The 20,527-nt window shown below is 34.5% G+C and overlaps 3 protein-coding genes across 3 annotated transcripts; all 3 read right to left on the bottom strand.

Moving 5' to 3' along the window:
• Positions 1–2,459: 2,459 nt before the first annotated feature.
• On the bottom strand, positions 2,460–4,378 carry LOC149025798 (cytochrome P450 CYP72A219-like). The gene is made up of 5 exons (XM_089143191.1): positions 4,096–4,378; positions 3,760–3,980; positions 3,426–3,670; positions 2,984–3,344; positions 2,460–2,885 (listed from the first exon to the last, which is right to left on the bottom strand). Exons 1-5 carry the CDS (start codon positions 4,376–4,378, stop codon positions 2,460–2,462), a joined length of 1,536 nt encoding a protein of 511 aa, XP_088999317.1.
• An 8,581-nt stretch (positions 4,379–12,959) lies between these two features.
• Positions 12,960–15,177, bottom strand: LOC149025799 (cytochrome P450 CYP72A219-like). The gene is made up of 5 exons (XM_089143192.1): positions 14,876–15,177; positions 14,542–14,762; positions 14,205–14,449; positions 13,764–14,124; positions 12,960–13,667 (listed from the first exon to the last, which is right to left on the bottom strand). Exons 1-5 carry the CDS (start codon positions 15,156–15,158, stop codon positions 13,242–13,244), a joined length of 1,536 nt encoding a protein of 511 aa, XP_088999318.1. The 5' UTR covers positions 15,159–15,177; the 3' UTR covers positions 12,960–13,241.
• A 2,894-nt stretch (positions 15,178–18,071) lies between these two features.
• LOC149025800 (cytochrome P450 CYP72A219-like) lies at positions 18,072–20,269 on the bottom strand. The gene is made up of 5 exons (XM_089143193.1): positions 19,975–20,269; positions 19,639–19,859; positions 19,302–19,546; positions 18,859–19,219; positions 18,072–18,762 (listed from the first exon to the last, which is right to left on the bottom strand). The coding sequence occupies exons 1-5, from the start codon at positions 20,255–20,257 to the stop codon at positions 18,337–18,339; spliced, it is 1,536 nt and encodes a 511-aa protein (XP_088999319.1). The 5' UTR covers positions 20,258–20,269; the 3' UTR covers positions 18,072–18,336.
• Between the last annotated feature and the right edge of the window lie 258 nt (positions 20,270–20,527).

Raw genomic sequence — 20,527 nt, forward strand, 5'->3', positions numbered from 1 at the left:
TTGACCACCTAAATAACACATTAATGTGTAAATAATCATACTTCTTACAATCATAGAGTATATGAATACATTCAGAGCCACCCACGTACATCAACCAAAAAAGTCAAAGAGAAGCTACAAGTTACAACTTTATTCTGCAACTTTTAATATTTGATGCATTCAAATGCATTTGGATGGTAATACTTGACATAATTACAAAATATCTCCATTATTATATTACTTCATGCTGAAAAGTTCTCTTGCATAAGAGGGGTTCAACTTCAGTGATGCGCATTAATGGGCAACACTATTCAATGCGCATCACTGAGCTGCATATGGCCACGATCTCCCCAAATGATTGATGCCGAAATCTCAACCACTTATTTTGCATTTTTTTTTGGGGTTAGAGGTAGGCATGGTTAAAAAGTATTAAAAAAAATGCAAATTAGGTGATTGAGATTTCACCCCTTGACCATCCATTTCATCTTAACCGTACGCAGCTCAATGTTGCGCATTAATGGGTAGCACTTAAGTTCCATCCGCGTAAGTGGAGCAAATGTTAACGGTATATTTGTTCGACAGTAAGGTTGTCCCAATTGTATGCATGTGACTATTATATAAGAAAACCCACGTGTGAAGTCAATATTTCAAGCAAAAAAGATTGTCTTTCACTTATCTTATAAGCATGCACTTTAGTAATGCCCTTGCCATTCATTACCCTTCGAATAAAAATATATGGAATGAAAATATTTTTTAAGCTTATAACTTTTGGGATTAGTATCTAAAAAATATTAGAATATTTGTAAGTTCAATCAATTATGCCATATCTGACATAATAAATTTCGATTATTTTAAGGGGATATGGTAGTTGTTGTTGTGTTCCCTAAATAATTTAATTGATATGAAAACTAAAAACCGATCACGAGCCCTTGATTGTTGACTAATTTAAGTGATTAAGTATAATTCAAACACTAGAAATCTATTAGTAGAAGAAGAGTCACATAATTCGTAAACTAAACAATGACTGTTGTTTGATAGACAACGCTAGGACGTGGACTAAAGGTTAAGCTGAACCCAAAAAAAAAAAAAGGCTAATCAAGCTTTGTTTATAACTTGAAAAATCAAAATAGAGGGCTAACAAAAATTGCTTGGGTGTAGCGTAATTAATGCACTGCAATGAAAAGTTTAAGGTCGACCGTCCATTTCCAAAATATGTACATATTTTCACACTTTTGATAAACGGACAGATCTCGACCTAATCTTTCGCAGCACAGTGCTGTGCTGCCTGTGCATCACTGAAATTGAACTCGGAAGAATGTCGTGGAGTGTCCCTCTCACATGCTTCTTCCATCTCATCATCACATCTGTGACAATCCTTCCATGCACTCATGGCAACCGAGATTCGGGCTCCCACAGAAAATTGAAGTAGAACAAATTCTCCTGGAGGAAATGAGATTCCTGAATATCACGCTGCTGCTCATTCAAGAAACGGTCACTTTGAGTTTTGTTTTTGAAAATCTCTTGACCGTATGAATTGAAAGTGCAACAAAGACTCTACTCTAGTGCATGTGTGCATGTAACAAGATTTGGGTCCATATGAGCACATTCACAATGAAATATCTTCTAAATTAAACAAATGAGAAACACTGGTTTGGTGGTGATGGGAAACTTTCTCCAAATTTGAATCATTATGGTCTGTCTTTGAGGCTCAGCTCGTGCTTTCAACTAGAAACCCAAAAGCTCATACCTACACCGGTCTGACAAAACCATTGATAGCCTTAGTGGAAACTAATGTAAAAATGTATTTTAACATAAAACATCGAGAATACAAAGAAAGCTTTGATATTTTAATATCAATAACTATTTTATATGAGTGTAAAATTATAAAATTCATTTCAGGTCATTTATCGTGTTATAGAGGGACTTTTCCTAAAGTTATTTTATTTTGAAAAGAATGATCCATGTTTCCAATGAAAACTGAGAAAACTCGTGTAAAGACTTCTTGAGTTACATATAATATTGATAATACAAATATCATCTTTGCAACAAAAAAATGATAAATCGATAAGAAAAATATTAACCATACGCATACGAGTCAAACTATATTTTCTTTCTTTGAATATGTTCATACAAATCAATATATTAGTCATGCATAACACATGAAGCCTGCCATGTAAAACAGTCCATGCACTCAACCAAAACATAATTCATCCAATCATTTATTGCTTATATTGCTTATAAATACTATTCAAAGTCTACACAAACCACACCCAAGAAAACAAAAAGAAAGCAACCTTTCAAATTTATTCTCATACATAATATTTAGTGTAAAAAACAAATTTGGAAGATAAAACCTGAGATTATATCATAAGTTAGCTATCAACCCATCTTACATGAGAGCTTTGTGCACCGAGTGCAACTCTTATTAATTACTTCCATATATAGTTGTGGTGATTTTGCTTGTGCATCCATGCAAATGATTACACTTTACGCAATTTGAGGTGAACACCTTGTTGTGGACGAAGAGCAATAATATTTGCTGGAGTATGTGTGTATGACGGGGAGAGCTCAAATGAAAAACTTTGCAAAACAGTCGACAAAGCCAACCTTCCTTCGATCATGGCAAACTGTTGCCCAATGCATAAACGAGGTCCCCAGCCAAATGGGTAAAATATGAGTTTATTGTTGGTAGCTTTGGCAACTCCTTCTGAAAATCTTTCTGGGTTGAACTCATCTGCATCACTTCCCCAGTGTTCACGAGAATGATGAAGAAGGATTGCCGGTAATACCAGTTGTACCCCTGCAGGAAGTGATGTATCTCCATGCTTGAATTCCTTGTTGGTATAACGAAAGAGAACTGCTGCAGGTGGATACAATCTGAGCACCTCTAACAAAATCATAGGAATCTGCAATATATGAAAGTCCTCTTTACGTTAGAGCCGTGCATGCATGCATGGGAAGGAAAAGTACGTACGTATGGCCCTTTATAAGTAGAATTACTCACAAGTTTGAGTTGGTTTAATCCATCCCAATGTGGCTTTTGGTTCCCAAAGACTTGAAACACCTCTTCCCTTGCACGGACTTGCCACTCTGGGTGCAAACTCAACACTACCATTGTCCATGTAAGAAGAACTGCTATTGTTTCTTGCCCAGCAAAGTGGAATAGCTTACAGTTTTCTATGACCTCATCGATAGTTATCTTTCCCCCATCTTGAGAGTAAGATTCTAGTAGCAGTGATAGTAAATCCTTTTTGGCTTCTCCAGCTTTCAGAGCTTTTTCCTTGCTATTGATGAGATCTCTCAAAAGGCTTCTCACTTCTTCATAACTTCGCTTCATCTTTCTATTGATTGTTGTGGGTAAAAATCTGCATCGGATCGAATAAAATATCTGAGAAAGGAAAGGACGACAAAATAATGATCCCAAAAAAGAAAAATCTTCATATTACCTCAAGCCTGGTAAGTATATGGAACGAAGAAGAACTGTTACAAGCTCAGCTTGGTCATGTTGAATCTGGAAAATCCGTTTTCCTTCCTGATAGCTGCTGCCAAATAGTGTTCTCGAAATGACATCTGCACTTAAAGCATCGATATAAGGCCAAACATCCAGCTCACTGCAACCTTCTGACGGAACCACCTTGTCCCATTTGTTGACCAAATCCTCTAAGCTTACAGTAATTGATGATGACATAAACTGCAAAAAAGAAAGATTCACAAAGAACTTAACAAACTCTAGCTAAACCTAGAATGAGAGAAATGATCGAAACATGTATGAAACAATACCTTCAACTTCTCTATATGGAAAGCAGGGTTCATCAACCTTCGGTGCGTGCTCCATTTCTCTCCTTCATAGTTGAAAACCCCAAAAGCTATCATCTTGGAAACCGGGTCCAATTCGGGCTTCCTGATAGCACCAGTCTTGTCACTGAGAATGGCGTTTGCCAAACCGGGATCTAAGATGTGCACCATTGGAGAATTTCCCAACCAATACACAGATTTCTTACCTGCAGTTTTCACTTGTTCAAAGTAAATTTATCTTTCCCCAACGTTTAATGAAATTGAGAAATGATTTATTTCTGCATCTTATTATTAAAGAGTGTAGGGATTGGAAGTTCATACCATATTTCTGAATGATATGATTGTTCCATGCAGCTACACGCTCTGCAATTTCATGATTTGGCTTGATGGGCTTCGACTCAGCTTCCATATGGATCTTCGCGATCTCAAACATGTCCCCAAACAGAAGCTTAAATGGAGTTACAGTGAAGCCTTGCTTCTTCAGAATCTTCTCCAGCTTCTTGGGTGTCAACCAAATCCAATCCAACACTCTCCATCCGCACCATGCAGCTGCCAAAATGCCAAGTGCCACCACCACCATTTGAATGGACCCATCTCCTTCCATTGCTGCTACTTAATTATGGCTAGAAATTTTTCTTATGATGAAACAAACTCGATTTGGGTACCTCCCTTTTATAGCTGGATCTAGCTGAGATAATGAATAAAAAAAGATAAGTGTACAAAGCTCTCACGCTTAGTAGGATCTGTAGGGTTTTTTTTGGAAAGAAGGGTCAATTGTATATTTGTATTAGCTAAGCATGACAATTATATATATATATATATATATATATATATATATATATATATATATAAATTTTCGCTTGTTTTCGATTGAATTTTTCAAGGTTTTGATCTATTTTAGTTCGACTAAAATTTGAATCTTTGAAGATCAGCCGAGCAAGTTGTGCTTAGAAGAAAATTAATCATGTCCATACAAGCTCTAGCAGTCTAGCATATGCTAAGAGCTAAAGAGGGACAACTGTCCAAACTAATTAAAACATGAAAGTTACATTTATGCATTCTTTATTTCTTCTTCATTCTAATTTTTAAAAGGATTTGATCAATTCCAAGAATACTTAAAGTTTAACTCCATTCTTGATATGGGTATATCAAATCTTTTCTCAGCATGCATGTCATCAACAGAAACCCAACTCCAGATTGTTTTCTTTCCCTGGAGTAACAGTTCCTTTATTCAAGCGGAGGGACCAAGGTTAGAGAACAAATCTCTCTCATAAAAAATCGATTATTTTTTCTGGGATTAACAATTAATATGCATGTTTTGCTTTGAAGATGATTTTGCATAGTAATAAACAATAACTTTCTTAGTAATTGTTATAAGTCATTTTTATTGTAAAGTAGACCCATTGGGAGCCCATTCTTGCCAAAACCCTAATTCAAGGCCAAGTCAAGCTCATTCCCACACTAATTGGCTCTAACCTCCGGTTAGGTACAGTTTTCGTTCTTAAGAATTGAACCCAAAGTCACTTGGATGAGAAATAATATTTTTACCAACTAACCAATCTTGTACCAATGGTATAATTACCTTTTAAGAAAAATTTAATCAAACTAAACTAATATATGGTTGATCATTTTTGTAACCTAAGCCTACCCTTCGGGTTGAAAAAATTAGGCTGATATAGAACCAGGCTCATGGCGGGTTTGGGCCAAGCTGGGTCTACAGGGTTTTATTGACACGCCTAATATTAACATATTCTATTTGTTAATCACTTTATATATATATATATATATATATAAATAAAGTGATATCTAATTTCAGTACCTTTTTAAATGTAAAGACCAACTTTGAGGCTGAGTTGGAGGCTTTTATTCATGGTCTAGATTGGGCAAAGGAGTTACAGGTGAAGAAGCTTTGGGTTGAGTGTGATTCTATTGCAATAGTGGTCGTCATTCAGCAAAGAAGGATACCCTAGTATATTCTTCAACAGTGGAGAGGTTTACTTCCTTATCTAGCTTCTATCAATTGGAAGATCTCCCATTGCTATAGAGAAATCAATATGGCAGCCGATCTTTTAGCCAACAATGCTACCAGATTGGAGATCTCATCAACAAATTCCCCCAGATCAGCATCAGTATTGAGAGAGCTGGTTGTAGATGCGTCTTACTATCCTAGGTTTAGATTCAAACTTATTTTTTCTATTAATGCATATGAGTGGAACCCAGTGAACTTAGACGTATTGGGTGCAGCTATTGTTGCAGGTTGAGAGTTTGGTTCCATTAGTGATTTGTTTCTGTATGATTAATAATATTTTTTTTCTTTTCGCACTTAATGAAAATAACTCTTTTAGCGAAAACAAGAGGTTAATATAATTTTATTGTTTCAAATGATTTTTTCGAACAATACCAATAATTTTGGCTCATTCCATATTGAAAATAAGATTCTTATAAAAATGAACTACAAATTACATTTACCAATCATTTATATGTGCATTTCTTTGCAAGTTGTCATTTTCATTTGTTGATTCATCAACAGAAAATATATACAATATATATTAGATACTTTGTATTATTGAAATTCAAGGCATTGTCTTTTATCAACAATTAATATGATTAAAAATATTTTTTAATACATTATATTATGTAAATAAAATTAATCTATAAATCACATCATTAGCCCTAATTTAAGACCATAATATTTTGGCCCTGATCCGCTCTTAGGACCAAAATTTTGAACCCAAACTTTTTTCGAACTCAGGGTAGAACAGAACTACCAGGGCCAAACTTGCACCTCTAATTGCTGGTATATATGTATGGTTAGCTAGGCAAGAAAACTTGGGTTTCAATAGTCTATTATAGATGGATTTAGGCAGGGAAAGTGTGAAAGTATAACTGTTGCACCACAAGGTCGAATGTATTATTTAAAACATGGAAAACACATAATTCCTAACGTCTCAACTCTATTTTTTAGGGTCTTGTGTGGAGTTTCATGTGGAGAAGAAATTGTTATAACTTATATTCAATACAAAAGGGCTGCTTTGCCTACAGTTATGCATTCTTTACTTAAACTTAGCTTTGCTCTTGTATATTCTATTTAGTTGAGTTTCAGAAAGAATAAGAAAGAAGTCAAAATGACACAAACCAATTCCTTTATGTTGTGTAAAAAATTTATCTGTTTATAAGGGCAGATGTAACATGGTTTCCCTTCTATTTAACTGTTCAATACAATCTAGTTTTTGTAAAGTGTGGATTGGGATTTGAAATTTCTTTTCTTTAGGGTTTTGAAGTTTCTAAGGGTAATATATAAAAGTTACACCCGTCAACTCCCTTTATAGGTGGACCTGCTTGAGCTAATGAATGAAACATATATATAGTAAAAAGGGTTCTCAAGTGAGAAGACTCTAGAGGATCAAATGAGCTAATGAATGAAACATATATGGTAAAAAAGGTTCTGAATTGAGAAGGCTCTAGATGATCAAATGTATTAGTTGAACATCAAATATGTCGTTTTTCACTTCTTTGTCCATTCAAATTCTCAAAATAGAATCTTTGAAGATCAAATTTCAAGCAGATTTTTCTCAGCATGCATGTCATCAGGAGAAAATCCGACTTGATGTTGTTACATAAACGAAAAGAATCTGACTCAAGAGTCAAGACAAGATCATACAAAATTAACTAAATTATCTTGTATTATAGATTATATATATCAAGTTTAGACAAATTAAATCCCACTTGACATTGTTAAATAAAAGAAAAGAAGCTGACTCAAGACAAGATCATAAGAAATTAACTAAATTATTTGTATTAAAGATTATATCATGTCTTGACAAATTACACCTCACTGTATATAATTAATCTCAAGGATAAGGTAAATTATTCTTTTAATATCTCAACCGAAACAATAGCTCACTTCCAGGTGGATTACCAAGCATGCTTAGTTTGAATGAAGATTTTTTCTCAACATATTATTTTTTGTTAGAGATAAAAAAGAGTTAAACCCAATGTTGTTTAATTACCCCACAACAACAACAACAAAAAAAAAATTGTAAATAGAGAAAATATATTAAATATAAAGAAGAAAATTATGACAAGATGAATTCAACTCTTCTATTGAGTTATTTATTACATATTTATAATAGAACTAACATCTTCTCTGATATGAAAATATTAGAGCTTACAAAGAAATACAATATAGGATTATCGCACACAATAAGATGATCTTGATATGAAATGATGGATTACTAAGATCTTCGGTTAATATGAGAATGTGAATCACCAAGATCGCACGTTAAGATGGCTAAAATCTTCATTTGGAAGTTACATCTTTTGGTATTGATCTCTTTGGAAGTAATGGACATCCACAATCAATATTATTTATAACAAAAATGATAATTTTCTTAATTTTTCTTTTCATAGGAAATCAAAATGTTGCCTTAATATATGATTAGTTTCATTTTATTTTTTTTGGTAAAGATTAAATATAAAATTAGTTTCATGATAATATTGAATAGTATTGTGAAATCAAAGTAACTAAATGAAAACTTCCAAGAGACAAGTTCGTCTCTCAATTATCTAAAAGCAAACAACAATGCCTTGGTACGATCCATTAGTCTTAAATGAGAATATTTTGAAAAATTTTACTTAGAGTGAATTAAACTGGCACCCAAAATGGAAGCTTTAAATATTGACACCCGACTTAATGTTTGAAAAATATAGACTCCTGAATTCATTAAACGCAAAAGTCCATTATGTTGGTAAAACAGTTAACCCACTATTTAATTTTTTTAATTCAAAAAATGTCCTTTCCAAAAGGGAAAAAAGTAAAAAAATTTAACAACAATGACTTCATCAAGTAACTTTTGGAAGCAGAAGAATGTCTTTTTTTAGTTAAACAATACCATTGCCATTCATCCGCCTTTAAACAAAAACATATTTTTCTCAGTATATTAATATATAATAGAAATATGATTGAGTTCAATTCAATATTGTTTAAAACCAAGAAAAAATATAAAAAATCAAAATGATAATTTTATTAATTTTCTTCTATTAGGAAATCAAACTGTTGCCTTATTAGTTCTTGTCTTTTTCTTGGAAAAGATCGAATATAAAATTAGTTTCATGATAAGATTTTGTGATTTGTTTAATAAACAATAATTTTGTCAATAGTTGGTCTAAGTGATCAGTATTACTATAAAAACTTGTAGTAAAAATGTTTGTCTTCCATTTGTCGTATGAGCAGACTATTTAGTTAAACAATGCCATTGCCATTCATCAGCCTTTAACAAGAAATATATTTTTCTTAGTATATTATTTTATGATAGTTATATAATTGAGTTCAATCCAATATTGTTTAAAAATCAAGAAAAAAATATATAAAAAAAATGATAATTTTATTAATTTTCTTCTAATAGGAAGTCAAATTGTTGCCTTACTATATAGAATATTTTTTTGTTGTTTCTTAGAAAAGATCGAATATATAATTAGTTTCATGATAAGATTTTGTGATTTATTTAATACCAACAATTTTGTCTAATTGTTGCCTTACTATATGAATAATTTTTTCTTGTTTCTTGGAAAAGATTGACTATATAATTAGTTTCATGATAATATTTTGTGCTTTGTTTAATAAATAATAATTTTATCAATAGTTGGGTCTAAGTAAGTATTACTATGAAAACTTATAGTAAAAATGTTTGTCTTTCATTTTCTTAAGAGCAGACTATTTAGTTAAACAATGCCATTGCCATTCATCAACCTTTAAACAAAAATATATAGAACCAAGTTTTCTTTAAGGTTATAATTTGTGTGGCTTAGTGTGTACCTGTTTACAATGAGTATTAGAATATTTGTAAGCTTAGTCAATGCCATTGCCATTCATCTTCCTTTCAACAAAAATACACGGAACGAAATTTTTTCAAGGTAAGTTTACAAAGAATATTAGAATATTTGTAAGCTCAATTAATTTTATCATATATGACCATAATAAATTTGGATTAGGATTAGGATTATTCTAAGTGTAGTGTGATATACAATTTGCTTACATACCTAGGTTTTATTGTTATGGTCCTTGAATAATTGAATCGATATAAAAATTGAAAACAGAACATGTGTTTTTGATTGTTGATGTGTTGAAATAATTAAAAATGATTAAAACACTAAAAACGTATTATAAGAAGTCTACACGGCACGACATTAAAACCAAATATTTTATAATTGAAGAAAGGACACGTAATTTCTAAATTTGAACTCCAACAATTGTTTGAAAGATACTTAATAAAAGCCACCACTACCATTTAATTCTATTATATTTATAATATTTGATATATCATTTGAAACATAGGTGATGTAACCATAATATAATAAACCCTAATATATAACTCTTGTTTCTATTATTTTTTTCCTATTCTAGAAGCCTCAAAAAAATAATCTATATATATATAAATAACTCTTGTTTCCATATTTTTTTCTCCTATTCTAGAAGCCCAAAAATAATCTAATTTGTTATTAGCTTGAAGATCGATTGACTTCAGATAAAAAAATAACTATTTGACTCGACTGGAAATATCACAAAATCTTATCATGAAACAAATTTTGAACCACTTATAGAAAGATAGATGAGACAGCCGTTTGAAGGGTATAAATGTCTTTTTTCATATTCATCCCCTATTAAATAATCATAAGATTATATTCCATCGAGTCGCAATCGACTCGGCCCTCCTGAGTCTGTGGTTTGCCACGTAATTCATAATTGACCTGTTTAGTTTAGAAATATGACACATCAACGATGATGGGCTCATGTTGGCTGGGCTGTCTTGCCGTGGACTTTGTCTATTGGACCAGGACAAACTTGTCATGGGCTTTAGTGGTAGCCTGCACCAGTTGGGCTGGGCTGGGCTGAGCTGAGCTGGGCTGGGCTAGGGTCCAAGCTACAAAATCGACTAGCTAATTTCGGAGGGGGAAGTGTGCATGGGAATAGATTTGAGCTATAAACATGCGGAATTTGGATCTCTCCATCTAGTCTGCTCATATATATACTCATACACTTACACTACTATAAATGTGGGACCCACACTTATAGACCTGGAGTATGAATCCCCCAACACATATATGATTGTATGGACAGACTGGGTGGAGAGAATCTGAAACCAAACATGAGATGATAGACCATTTCCAAATGCCATCATTTTGGGATCATTTAAAACACAGAACTACTTGAAGAAAAGAAAAAAATACAAATCGGGTGGTTGAGATTTCACCCTCAACCATCCATTCCATCCTCACCGTACGCAGCTCATTGTTGCGCATTAATTGAACAGCACTGAAGTTCCATCCTTATAACTGTAACAAATGTTAATGGTAGATTTGTCAATAGTAAGTTCGTCCCGATTGTATGCATGTAAAAACCCACGTGTGAAGTCTCAATATTTCAAACAAAAAAGTTTCTCTTTCACTTACCCTATAAGCAAACACTTTAATAAAGCCCTTGCCATTCATTAGCCTTTGACTAAAAGTATATGGGATGCAATTTCTTTTTAAGTTTATGACTTTTGGGATTAGTATCAAACAAATATTATAATATTTGTAAATTAAATCAATTATGCCATATCTCACATAATAAATTTGGATTTTAATTATTTTAACGGGGTACGGTAGTTGTTGTTATGGTCGCTATATAATTTAATTGATATGAGAATTAAAAACCGATCTCGAGTTTTTTTTTTTTTTTTTGAAATCACGAGCTCTTGATTGTTGAATATAATTCAAACACTAGAAATCTATTACTAGAAGAAGATTCACATAATTTGTAAACTGAGCTATGACTGGAGTTTGCTTTCTTTACTTAGTAATTCCATTTTTTTTTTTTAAGGTTTTGTAGTTTCGCGTGGAGAAGATTCTAATTATATTCAATATATAAGGCTCTTGTGCTTAGTAGGATCTGAAGAAGGCCCAATGTAATATCTAAACCATGAAAATTACAGTTATGCATTCTCTATTTATTCTTCATTACATTTTTTAATATTTTGGTCAATTTTACACAGCTAAGTGTTGCACGTTAATTGGACAGCACTGAAGTTCTATCCGCATAAGTGGAACAAAATATTGTACAAGAAAACCCACATGTGAATTCAACATTTCAAGCAAAAATGTTTGTCTTTCTCTTATCCTATAAGCAAGCGCTTTAATAAATGCCATTGCCATTCATTAGCCTTTAAACAAAAATATATGGAATGAAATTTTTTTTTGAGGGGTTCGAGATGATTGAAGCTGAGATTGATTGTTTGCAACTTTACAATGCTCTTGAAGACAAGATTCAAACCCCTTCTTGTGTGGACAGTGTGACATGGGATATTTAAGTACTTAGCCAGAAAATAGAGACTAATAGCATAGCTGACTCTCTAGAACAGAAGGCTGTCTCTTTACCAGGGAGGTTTGACTGGCCTATTTCCACTACCTGGATTTCCAAGCTTTGTAGCTCGGATATTTCTCCTGTTGTTTCTGTTGAATGAATTGTGGTTTAACAAAAATAATAATAATAATAATAATAATCTAAGCCTTAAACGACAAAAATATATGGAATTGAAATCCAACACATTCTCCTTAAGGAAAAAGAGATTTTAAGCAACGATTCCTGAATATCTCTTGCCGTATGAACGTGTGCATGCAAAAAGATTTGGGTCCATATGAGCACATTCAGGATGGAATATCTTCTAAACAAATGAGAAACACCGATTTGGTGGTGATGGGAAACTTTCTCCAAATTGAATCATTAATTGTAGGGTTCACAAATCGCCTTAAAGATGTTCAGATTTGCAGCTCTCCTAGACACTCTTCCACATAAGTGCACCACTAACCTCAGGGTGGTTTGATAACAAGTCAGCAAGAGCTTCTCCAATCTCAACCGTTAGCCCAACTTTAACCCAAGCTGCACCAATCCAAAAGTGAATAGAAACGGAAATTTTGCTTATGGTCTGTCTTTGAGGCTCAGCTCGTGCTTTCAACTAGAAACCATATAGCATATATATATATATGTAGTATATATATGGGGAAAGATAACTATCGATGAGGTCATAGAATCTTACACTAGAAATCTATTACTTCTTGAATCAAACTATATTTTCATTATTTGAAAAAGTTCACACAAATAAATATATTAATTAGTCATGCATACACATGAAGCCTGCCATGTAAACAGTCCATGCACACGACTAAAACATAATTCATCCAATCATTTATTGCTTATATTGCTTATAAATACATTCAAAGTCTACACAAACCCACACCCAAGAAAAGAAAGAAAGACACCTTTCAAATTTATTCTCATACATAATATTTAGTGCATAAAACCTGAGATTATATCATAAGTTTGCTATCAACCCATCTTACATGAGAGCTTTGTGCGTCGACTGCAACTCTCATTAATTATTACTATATATAGTTGTGGTGATTTTGCTTGTGCATCCATGCAAATGATGCTACACTTTACGCAATTTGAGGTGAACACCTTGTTGTGGCCGAAGAGCAACAATATTTGCTGGAGTATGTGTGTATGATGGGGAGAGCTCGAATGAGAAACTTTGCAGAACAGTCGACAAAGCCAACTTTCCTTCGATCATGGCAAACTGTTGCCCAATGCATAAACGAGGTCCCCAGCCAAATGGGTAAAATATGAGTTTATTGTTGGTGGCTTTAGCAACTCCTTCTGAGAATCTTTCTGGTTTGAACTCATCTACATCATTTCCCCAATGTTCACGAGAATGATGTAGAAGGATTGCCGGTATCATCAGTTGTACCCCTGCAGGAAGTGACGTATCTCCATGCTTGAATTCCTTGGTGGTATAACGTAAGAGAATTGCTGCTGGTGGATAAAGTCTGAGCACCTCTAACAAAATCATGGGAATCTACAATACGTGAAAGTCCTCTTTACGTTAGAGCCATGCATGCATGTATGGGAAGGAAAAATACTTACGTAGCTCTATATAAGTAGAATTACTTACGAGTTTAAGTTGGTTTAATCCATCCCAATGTGGCTTTTGGTTCCCAAAGACTTGAAACACCTCTTCCCTTGCACGGACCTGCCACTCTGGGTGCAAACTCAACACTACCATCGTCCATGTAAGAAGAACTGCTATTGTTTCTTGCCCAGCAAAGTGGAATAGCTTACAGTTTTCAATGACCTCATCGATAGTTATCTTTCCCCCATCTTGAGAGTAAGATTCTAGTAGCAGTGATAGTAAATCCTTTTTTGGTTCTCCTGCTTTCAGAGTTTTTTCCTTGCTATTGATGAGATCTCTCAAAAGGCTTCTCACTTCTTCATAACTTTCCTTCATCCTTCTATTGATTGTTGTGGGTAAAAATCTGCACCGGATCGAATAAAATATCTGAGAAAGGAGGATGACAAAATAATGATCCCAAAAAGAGAAATATTTTAGTATTACCTAAAGCCTGGTAAGTATATGGAACGAATAAGAACTGTTACAAGCTCAGCTTGCTCATGTTGAATCTGGAAAATCCGTTTTCCTTCTTGATAGCTGCTGCCAAATATTGTTCTGGAAATCACATCTGCACTTAAAGCATCGATATAAGGCCAAACATCCAGCTCACTGCAACCTTCTGACGGAACCACCTTGTCCCATTTGTTGATCAAATCCTCTAAGCTTACAGTAATTGCTGATGACATAAACTGCAAAAAAGAAAGATTCACAGAGAACTTAACAAAGTCTAGCTAAACCCAGAATGAAGGGTTAGAATCGAGCAACATGTATGAAACAATACCTTCAACTTCTCTACATGGAAAGCAGGGTTCATCAACCTTCGGTGCGTGCTCCATTTCTCTCCTTCATAGTTGAAAACCCCAAAGGCTAACAGCTTGGAAACCGGGTCCAATTCGGGCTTCCTAATAGCACCAGTCTTGTCACTGAGAATGGCGTTTGTCAAATCGGGATCTAAGATGTGCACCATTGGAGTAGTTCCCAACCAATACACAGACTTCTTACCTGCAGTTTTCACTTGTCCAAAGTTAATTTATCTTTCCACAACTTTTAATGAAATTGAGAAATGATTTACTTCTGCATCTTATCATAAATGTGTAGGGGAAAGAAGGTCATACCATATTTCTGAACTATATGATTGTTCCATGCAGCTGCACGTTCTACAATTGCATGATTTGGTTTGATGGGCTTCGACTCAGCTTCCATATGCATCTTCCCGATCTCAAACATGTCCCCAAACAGAAGCTTAAATGGAGTTACAGCGAAGCCTTGCTTCTTCAGAATCCTCTCCAGCTTCTTGGGTGTCAGCCAAATCCAATCCAACACTCTCCATCCGCACCATGAAGCTACCAAAATGCCAAGTGCCACCACCACCATTTGAATGGACCCATCTCCTTCCATTGCTGCTACTTAATTATGCTTGGAAATTTTTCTTATGATGAAACTCGACTTGAGTACCTCCCTTTTATAGCTGGATCTAGCTGAGGTAATGAATAAAAAAAGATTAGTGTGCAAAGCGTGAGAGCTTAGTAAGATCCGTAGGGTCAATTGTACTAGCTAAGCATGACAGTGACTTAATAAATTTTCGCTTGTTCTCGATTCAATTTTTCAAGGTTTTGATCTCTTTGATCTCTTTTAATAATACCTGAGATAATTACAAAATATCTTGATTATTATATTATTCTATGTTCGAAAGCACTCTTGCATAAGAGGGGTTCAACTTCACTGTTGTGCATTAATAAGCAGCACTAAGTTGCATATGGCCACAATCTCCTCAAATGGTCTAGGCTGAAATTTCAATCACTCATTTTATAAATATTTATATTGTAAAAATGCAAATTGGGTGGTTGAGATTTCACCCTCGACTATCCATTCCATCATCACCGTAAGCAGCTCAGTGTTGTGCATTAATTGGGCAGCACTGAAGTTCCATCCTTATAAGTGAAACAAAATATTGTACAAGAAAACCTACATGTGAACTCAATATTTCAAGCAAAAAGGTTTGCCTTTCTCTTATCCTATAAGCAAGCACTTTAATAATGCCCTTGCCATTCATTAGCCTTTAAACAAAAATATATGGAATGAAGTTTTTTCCTAAGCCTTTAAACAAAAATATATGGAATTAAAATCGAACAAATTCTCTTGAAGGAAAAGAGATTTTAAGCAACGATTCCTGAATATCACACTGCTGCTCATTCAAGAAACGGTCACTTTGAGTTATGTTTTTCAAAAAATTTCTTGACCATATAAATTGGAATTGCAACAAAGACTCTAGTGCATGTGTGCATGCAACAAGGTTTGGGTACATATATATGAGCACATTCATGATGTAATATCTTCTACACAAATGAGAAACACAAATTGAATCATTAATTGTAGGGTTCACAAATCGCCTTAAAGATTTTCAGATTTGCAGCGCCCCTAGCCACTCTTCTACATAAGTGCACCACTAACCTCAGGGTGGTTTGATAACAAGTCAGTAAGAGCTGAAATGCTTTGATAACAAGTCAGTAAACGCTTCTCCAAATCTTAACCATTAGCCCAACCTTAACCCAATCTGTACCAATCCAAAAGTGAATCGAAACTGAAATTTTGCTTATGGTCTGTCTTTGAAGCTCAGTTCGTGCTTTCAACTAGAAACCAAAAAGCTCATACCTACACCGGTCAGACGGAACTATTGATAGCCTTAGTGGAAACTAATATAAAAATGTAGGGTAATTTTAATCTGGACCCCTGAGGTTTGGCCTATGTCATTTTCAGTCCAAAAAAATTGAGACTTTGTATCTACCTCCCCTGTACTATAGAAAAAGTCAATTTAAGGACAAATTATCACATCTATGACGACGAATTTGCCATTTTTTTTTAATTTTTACATTTTAAAGGGTTAAAGTTTATTAATTTACAAAATGAGACCCTCCATTACCCGATTCCCAAATTCCTGGTTCTACCAATTCTAAATCCTTATTTTCCAAATCATAGTTGAAGATTAGGAAATAAAAATTAATGGGTCAAGAAGGAGGTGTTCATGGACATCAGCCGGAGGACCATTAAGGAGTCTCTCCCGGCTTCTTTAAGTTGTTCTTCAAGGTCTTTCTCCGAGAATGCCATTTCTTCCTGTCCGAGATCCTCGAAGCTTCACTGCAAACTCATACCATTCCAAACCCTAAAAAGTTAAACCCTATAAACCAAAAAGAAAAAACAAACAACAACAAATCCCTGCTAGGGCTTCACATATTAAAAGAACACTACGAACAAAGAAATCCAAAACCAAAATCTAGGGTTTTAAAAGTATCTAAAAACCAAAAACACGAAAGAAATAAGATAGTGGAGGAGAGAAGAAGTGGAATCTGTTTCGTGTGTACTTGTTTTTTTTTTTTTTTTTTTTTTTTCTTCCAATAAACTGAAAACAGTTTTTTTTTCTTTATTCCCAAGCCCCTTCTCTCACTAGCCCACTCTTCTCTCGCTGGCCCGTTCTCTCTCTCCCTCCCTTCTCTCTCTGAGTTTGGCTCCTATGACTGAAGCGATGGAAAATCAGAAAATTATTGGTAAAATAAGTGGGTAAAATGAATTTAAATGTGAGTAGCAAATAAGGATTTAGAATTGGTAGAACTAGGGATTTGGGAATCAGGTAATGAAGGAGGGTCTGATTTTGTAAATTTAATAAACTTTAACTCCTTAAAATGTAAAAATAAAAAATTTAAGTTAAAAAAAATAGAATAAGGGCATTTTCATCATAGAAGTGATAAATTGTCCTTAAATTGACTTTTTTTCACAGTACATGGCAGGCAGATGCAAAGTCTTAATTTTTTTGGACAAAAAATGACATAGATCAAAAAACCTCAGGGGGTCTAGATAAAAATTACCCAAAATTGTATTTTAACATAAAACATCGAGAATACAAAGAAAGCTTTGATATTTTAATATCAATAACTATTTTATGTGAGTGTAAAATTGTAAAATTCATTCAGATTAACAGGTCAGCAATCGTGTTATAAAGGGACTTTTCCTAAGGTTTTTTATTTTGAAAAGAATGATCCATGTTTCCAATGAAAATGGAGAAAACTCCGGTAAATTAAGACTTCTTGAATCTAAAAAGGACATGTTACATTTAATATTGATCATACAAATATCATCTTTGCAATAAAAAAAAATAATAAATCAATAAGACAAATATTAACCATACACATAGGAGTCTAACTATATTTTCATTATTTGAAAATGTTCACACAAATTAATCAATATATTAGTCATGCATAACACGTGAAGCCTGCCATGTAAAAAGTCCATGCACACAACTAAAACATAATTCATCCAATCATTTATTGCTTATATTGCTTATAAATACATTCAAAGTCTACACAAACCCACACCCAAGAAAAGAAAGAAAGCAACCTTCCAATTTATTCTCATACGTAATATTTAGTGCATAAAAAAAATTTGGAAGATAAAACTTGAGATTATATCATAAGTTAACTATCAACCCATCTTACATGAGAGCTTTGTGCACTGACTGCAACTCTTATTAATTACTACCATATATAGTTGTGGTGATTTTGCTTGTGCATGCATGCAAATGATGCTACACTTTACGCAATTTGAGGTGAACACCTTGTTGTGGACGAAGAGCAATAATATTTGCCGGAGTATGTGTGTATGATGGGGAGAGCTCAAAAGAGAAACTTTGCAGAAAAGTCGACAAGGCCAACCTTCCTTCGATCATGGCAAACTGTTGCCCAATGCATAGACGAGGTCCCCAGCCAAACGGGTAAAATATGAGTTTATTGTTGGTGGCTTTGGCAACTCCTTCTGAAAATCTTTCTGGGTTGAACTCATCTGCATCACTTCCCCAGTGTTCACGAGAATGATGAAGAAGGATTGCCGGTAATACCAGTTGTACCCCTGCAGGAAGTGATGTATCTCCATGCTTGAATTCCTTGTTGGTATAACGAAAGAGAATTGCTGCTGGTGGATACAATCTGAGCACCTCTAACAAAATCATGGGAATCTGCAATACATGAAAGTCCTCTTTACGTTAGAGCCATGCATGCATGTATGGGAAGGAAAAATACTTACGTAGCTCTATATAAGTAGAATTACTTACGAGTTTGAGTTGGTTTAATCCATCCCAATGTGGCTTTTGGTTCCCAAAGACTTGAAACACCTCTTCCCTTGCACGGACCTGCCACTCTGGGTGCAAACTCAACACTACCATCGTCCATGTAAGAAGAACTGCTATTGTTTCTTGCCCAGCAAAGTGGAATAGCTTACAGTTTTCAATGACCTCATCGATAGTTATCTTTCCCCCATCTTGAGAGTAAGATTCTAGTAGCACTGATAGTAAATCCTTTTTCGTTTCTCCTGTTTTCAGAGTTTTTTCCTTGCTATTGATGAGATCTCTCAGAAGGCTTCTCACTTCTTCATAACTTTGCTTCATCTTTCTATTGATTGTTGTGGGTAAAAATCTGCACCGGATCGAATAAAATATCTGAGAAAGGAAAGGATGACAAAATAATGATCCCAAAAAGAGAAAAATCTTAGTATTACCTAAAGCCTGGTATGTATATGGAACGAAGAAGAACTGTTACAAGCTCAGCTTGCTCGTGTTGAATCTGGAAAATCCGTTTTCCTTCCTGATAGCTGCTGCCAAATAGTGTTCTGGAAATCACATCTGCACTTAAAGCATCGATATAAGGCCAAACATCCAGCTCACTGCAACCCTCTGTTGGAACCACCTTGTCCCATTTGTTGACCAAATCCTCCAAGCTTACAGTAATTGCTGATGACATGAACTGCAAAAAAGAAAGATTCACATACAACTTAACAAACTCTGACTAAACCCAGAATGAAGGGTTAGGATCGAGCAACATGTATGAAACAATACCTTCAACTTCTCTACATGGAAAGCAGGGTTCATCAACCTTCGGTGCGTGCTCCATTTCTCTCCTTCATAGTTGAAAACCCCAAAAGCTATCATCTTGGAAACCGGGTCCAATTCGGGCTTCCTGATAGCACCAGTCTTGTCACTGAGAATGGCGTTTGCCAAGCCAGGATCTAAGATGTGCACCATTGGAGAATTTCCCAACCAATACACAGACTTCTTACCTGCAGTTTTCACTTGTTCAAAGTTAACATATATCTTTCCATAACTCTTGATGAAATTGAGAAATGATTTATTTCTGCATCTTATTATTAATGTGAAGGGATTAGAAAGTCATACCATTTTTCTGAATGATATGATTGTTCCATGCAGCTACACGTTCTACAATTGCATGATTTGGTTTGATGGGCTTCGACTCAGCTTCCATATGGATCTTCGCGATCTCAAACATGTCCCCAAACAGAAGCTTAAATGGAGTTACAGTGAAGCCTTGCTTCTTCAGAATCCTCTCCAGCTTCTTGGGTGTCAACCAGATCCAATCCAACACTCTCCATCCGCACCATGCAGCTACCAAAATGCCAAGTGCCAGCACCACCATTTGAATGGAACCATCTCCTTCCATTGCTGCTACTTAATTATGGCTGGAAATTTTTCTTATGATGAAACTCGACTTGGGTACCTCCCTTTTATAGCTGGATCTAGCTGAGGTAATGAATAAAAAAAGATAAGTGTACAAATCTCTCACGCTTAGTAGGATATGTAGGGTCAACTGTATTAGCTAAGCATGATAGTGACGTACAAAAATTTCCGCTTGTTCTCGATTCAATTTTTCAAGGTTTTGATATCTTTTAGTTCGACTAAAATTTGAATCTTTGAAGGTCAGCCGAGCAAG

Source organism: Hakea prostrata, chromosome 2 (genome assembly GCF_041222555.1).
Source record: "Hakea prostrata isolate BN-2017 chromosome 2, UWA_Hpros_2, whole genome shotgun sequence".
NCBI lineage: Eukaryota > Viridiplantae > Streptophyta > Magnoliopsida > Proteales > Proteaceae > Hakea > Hakea prostrata.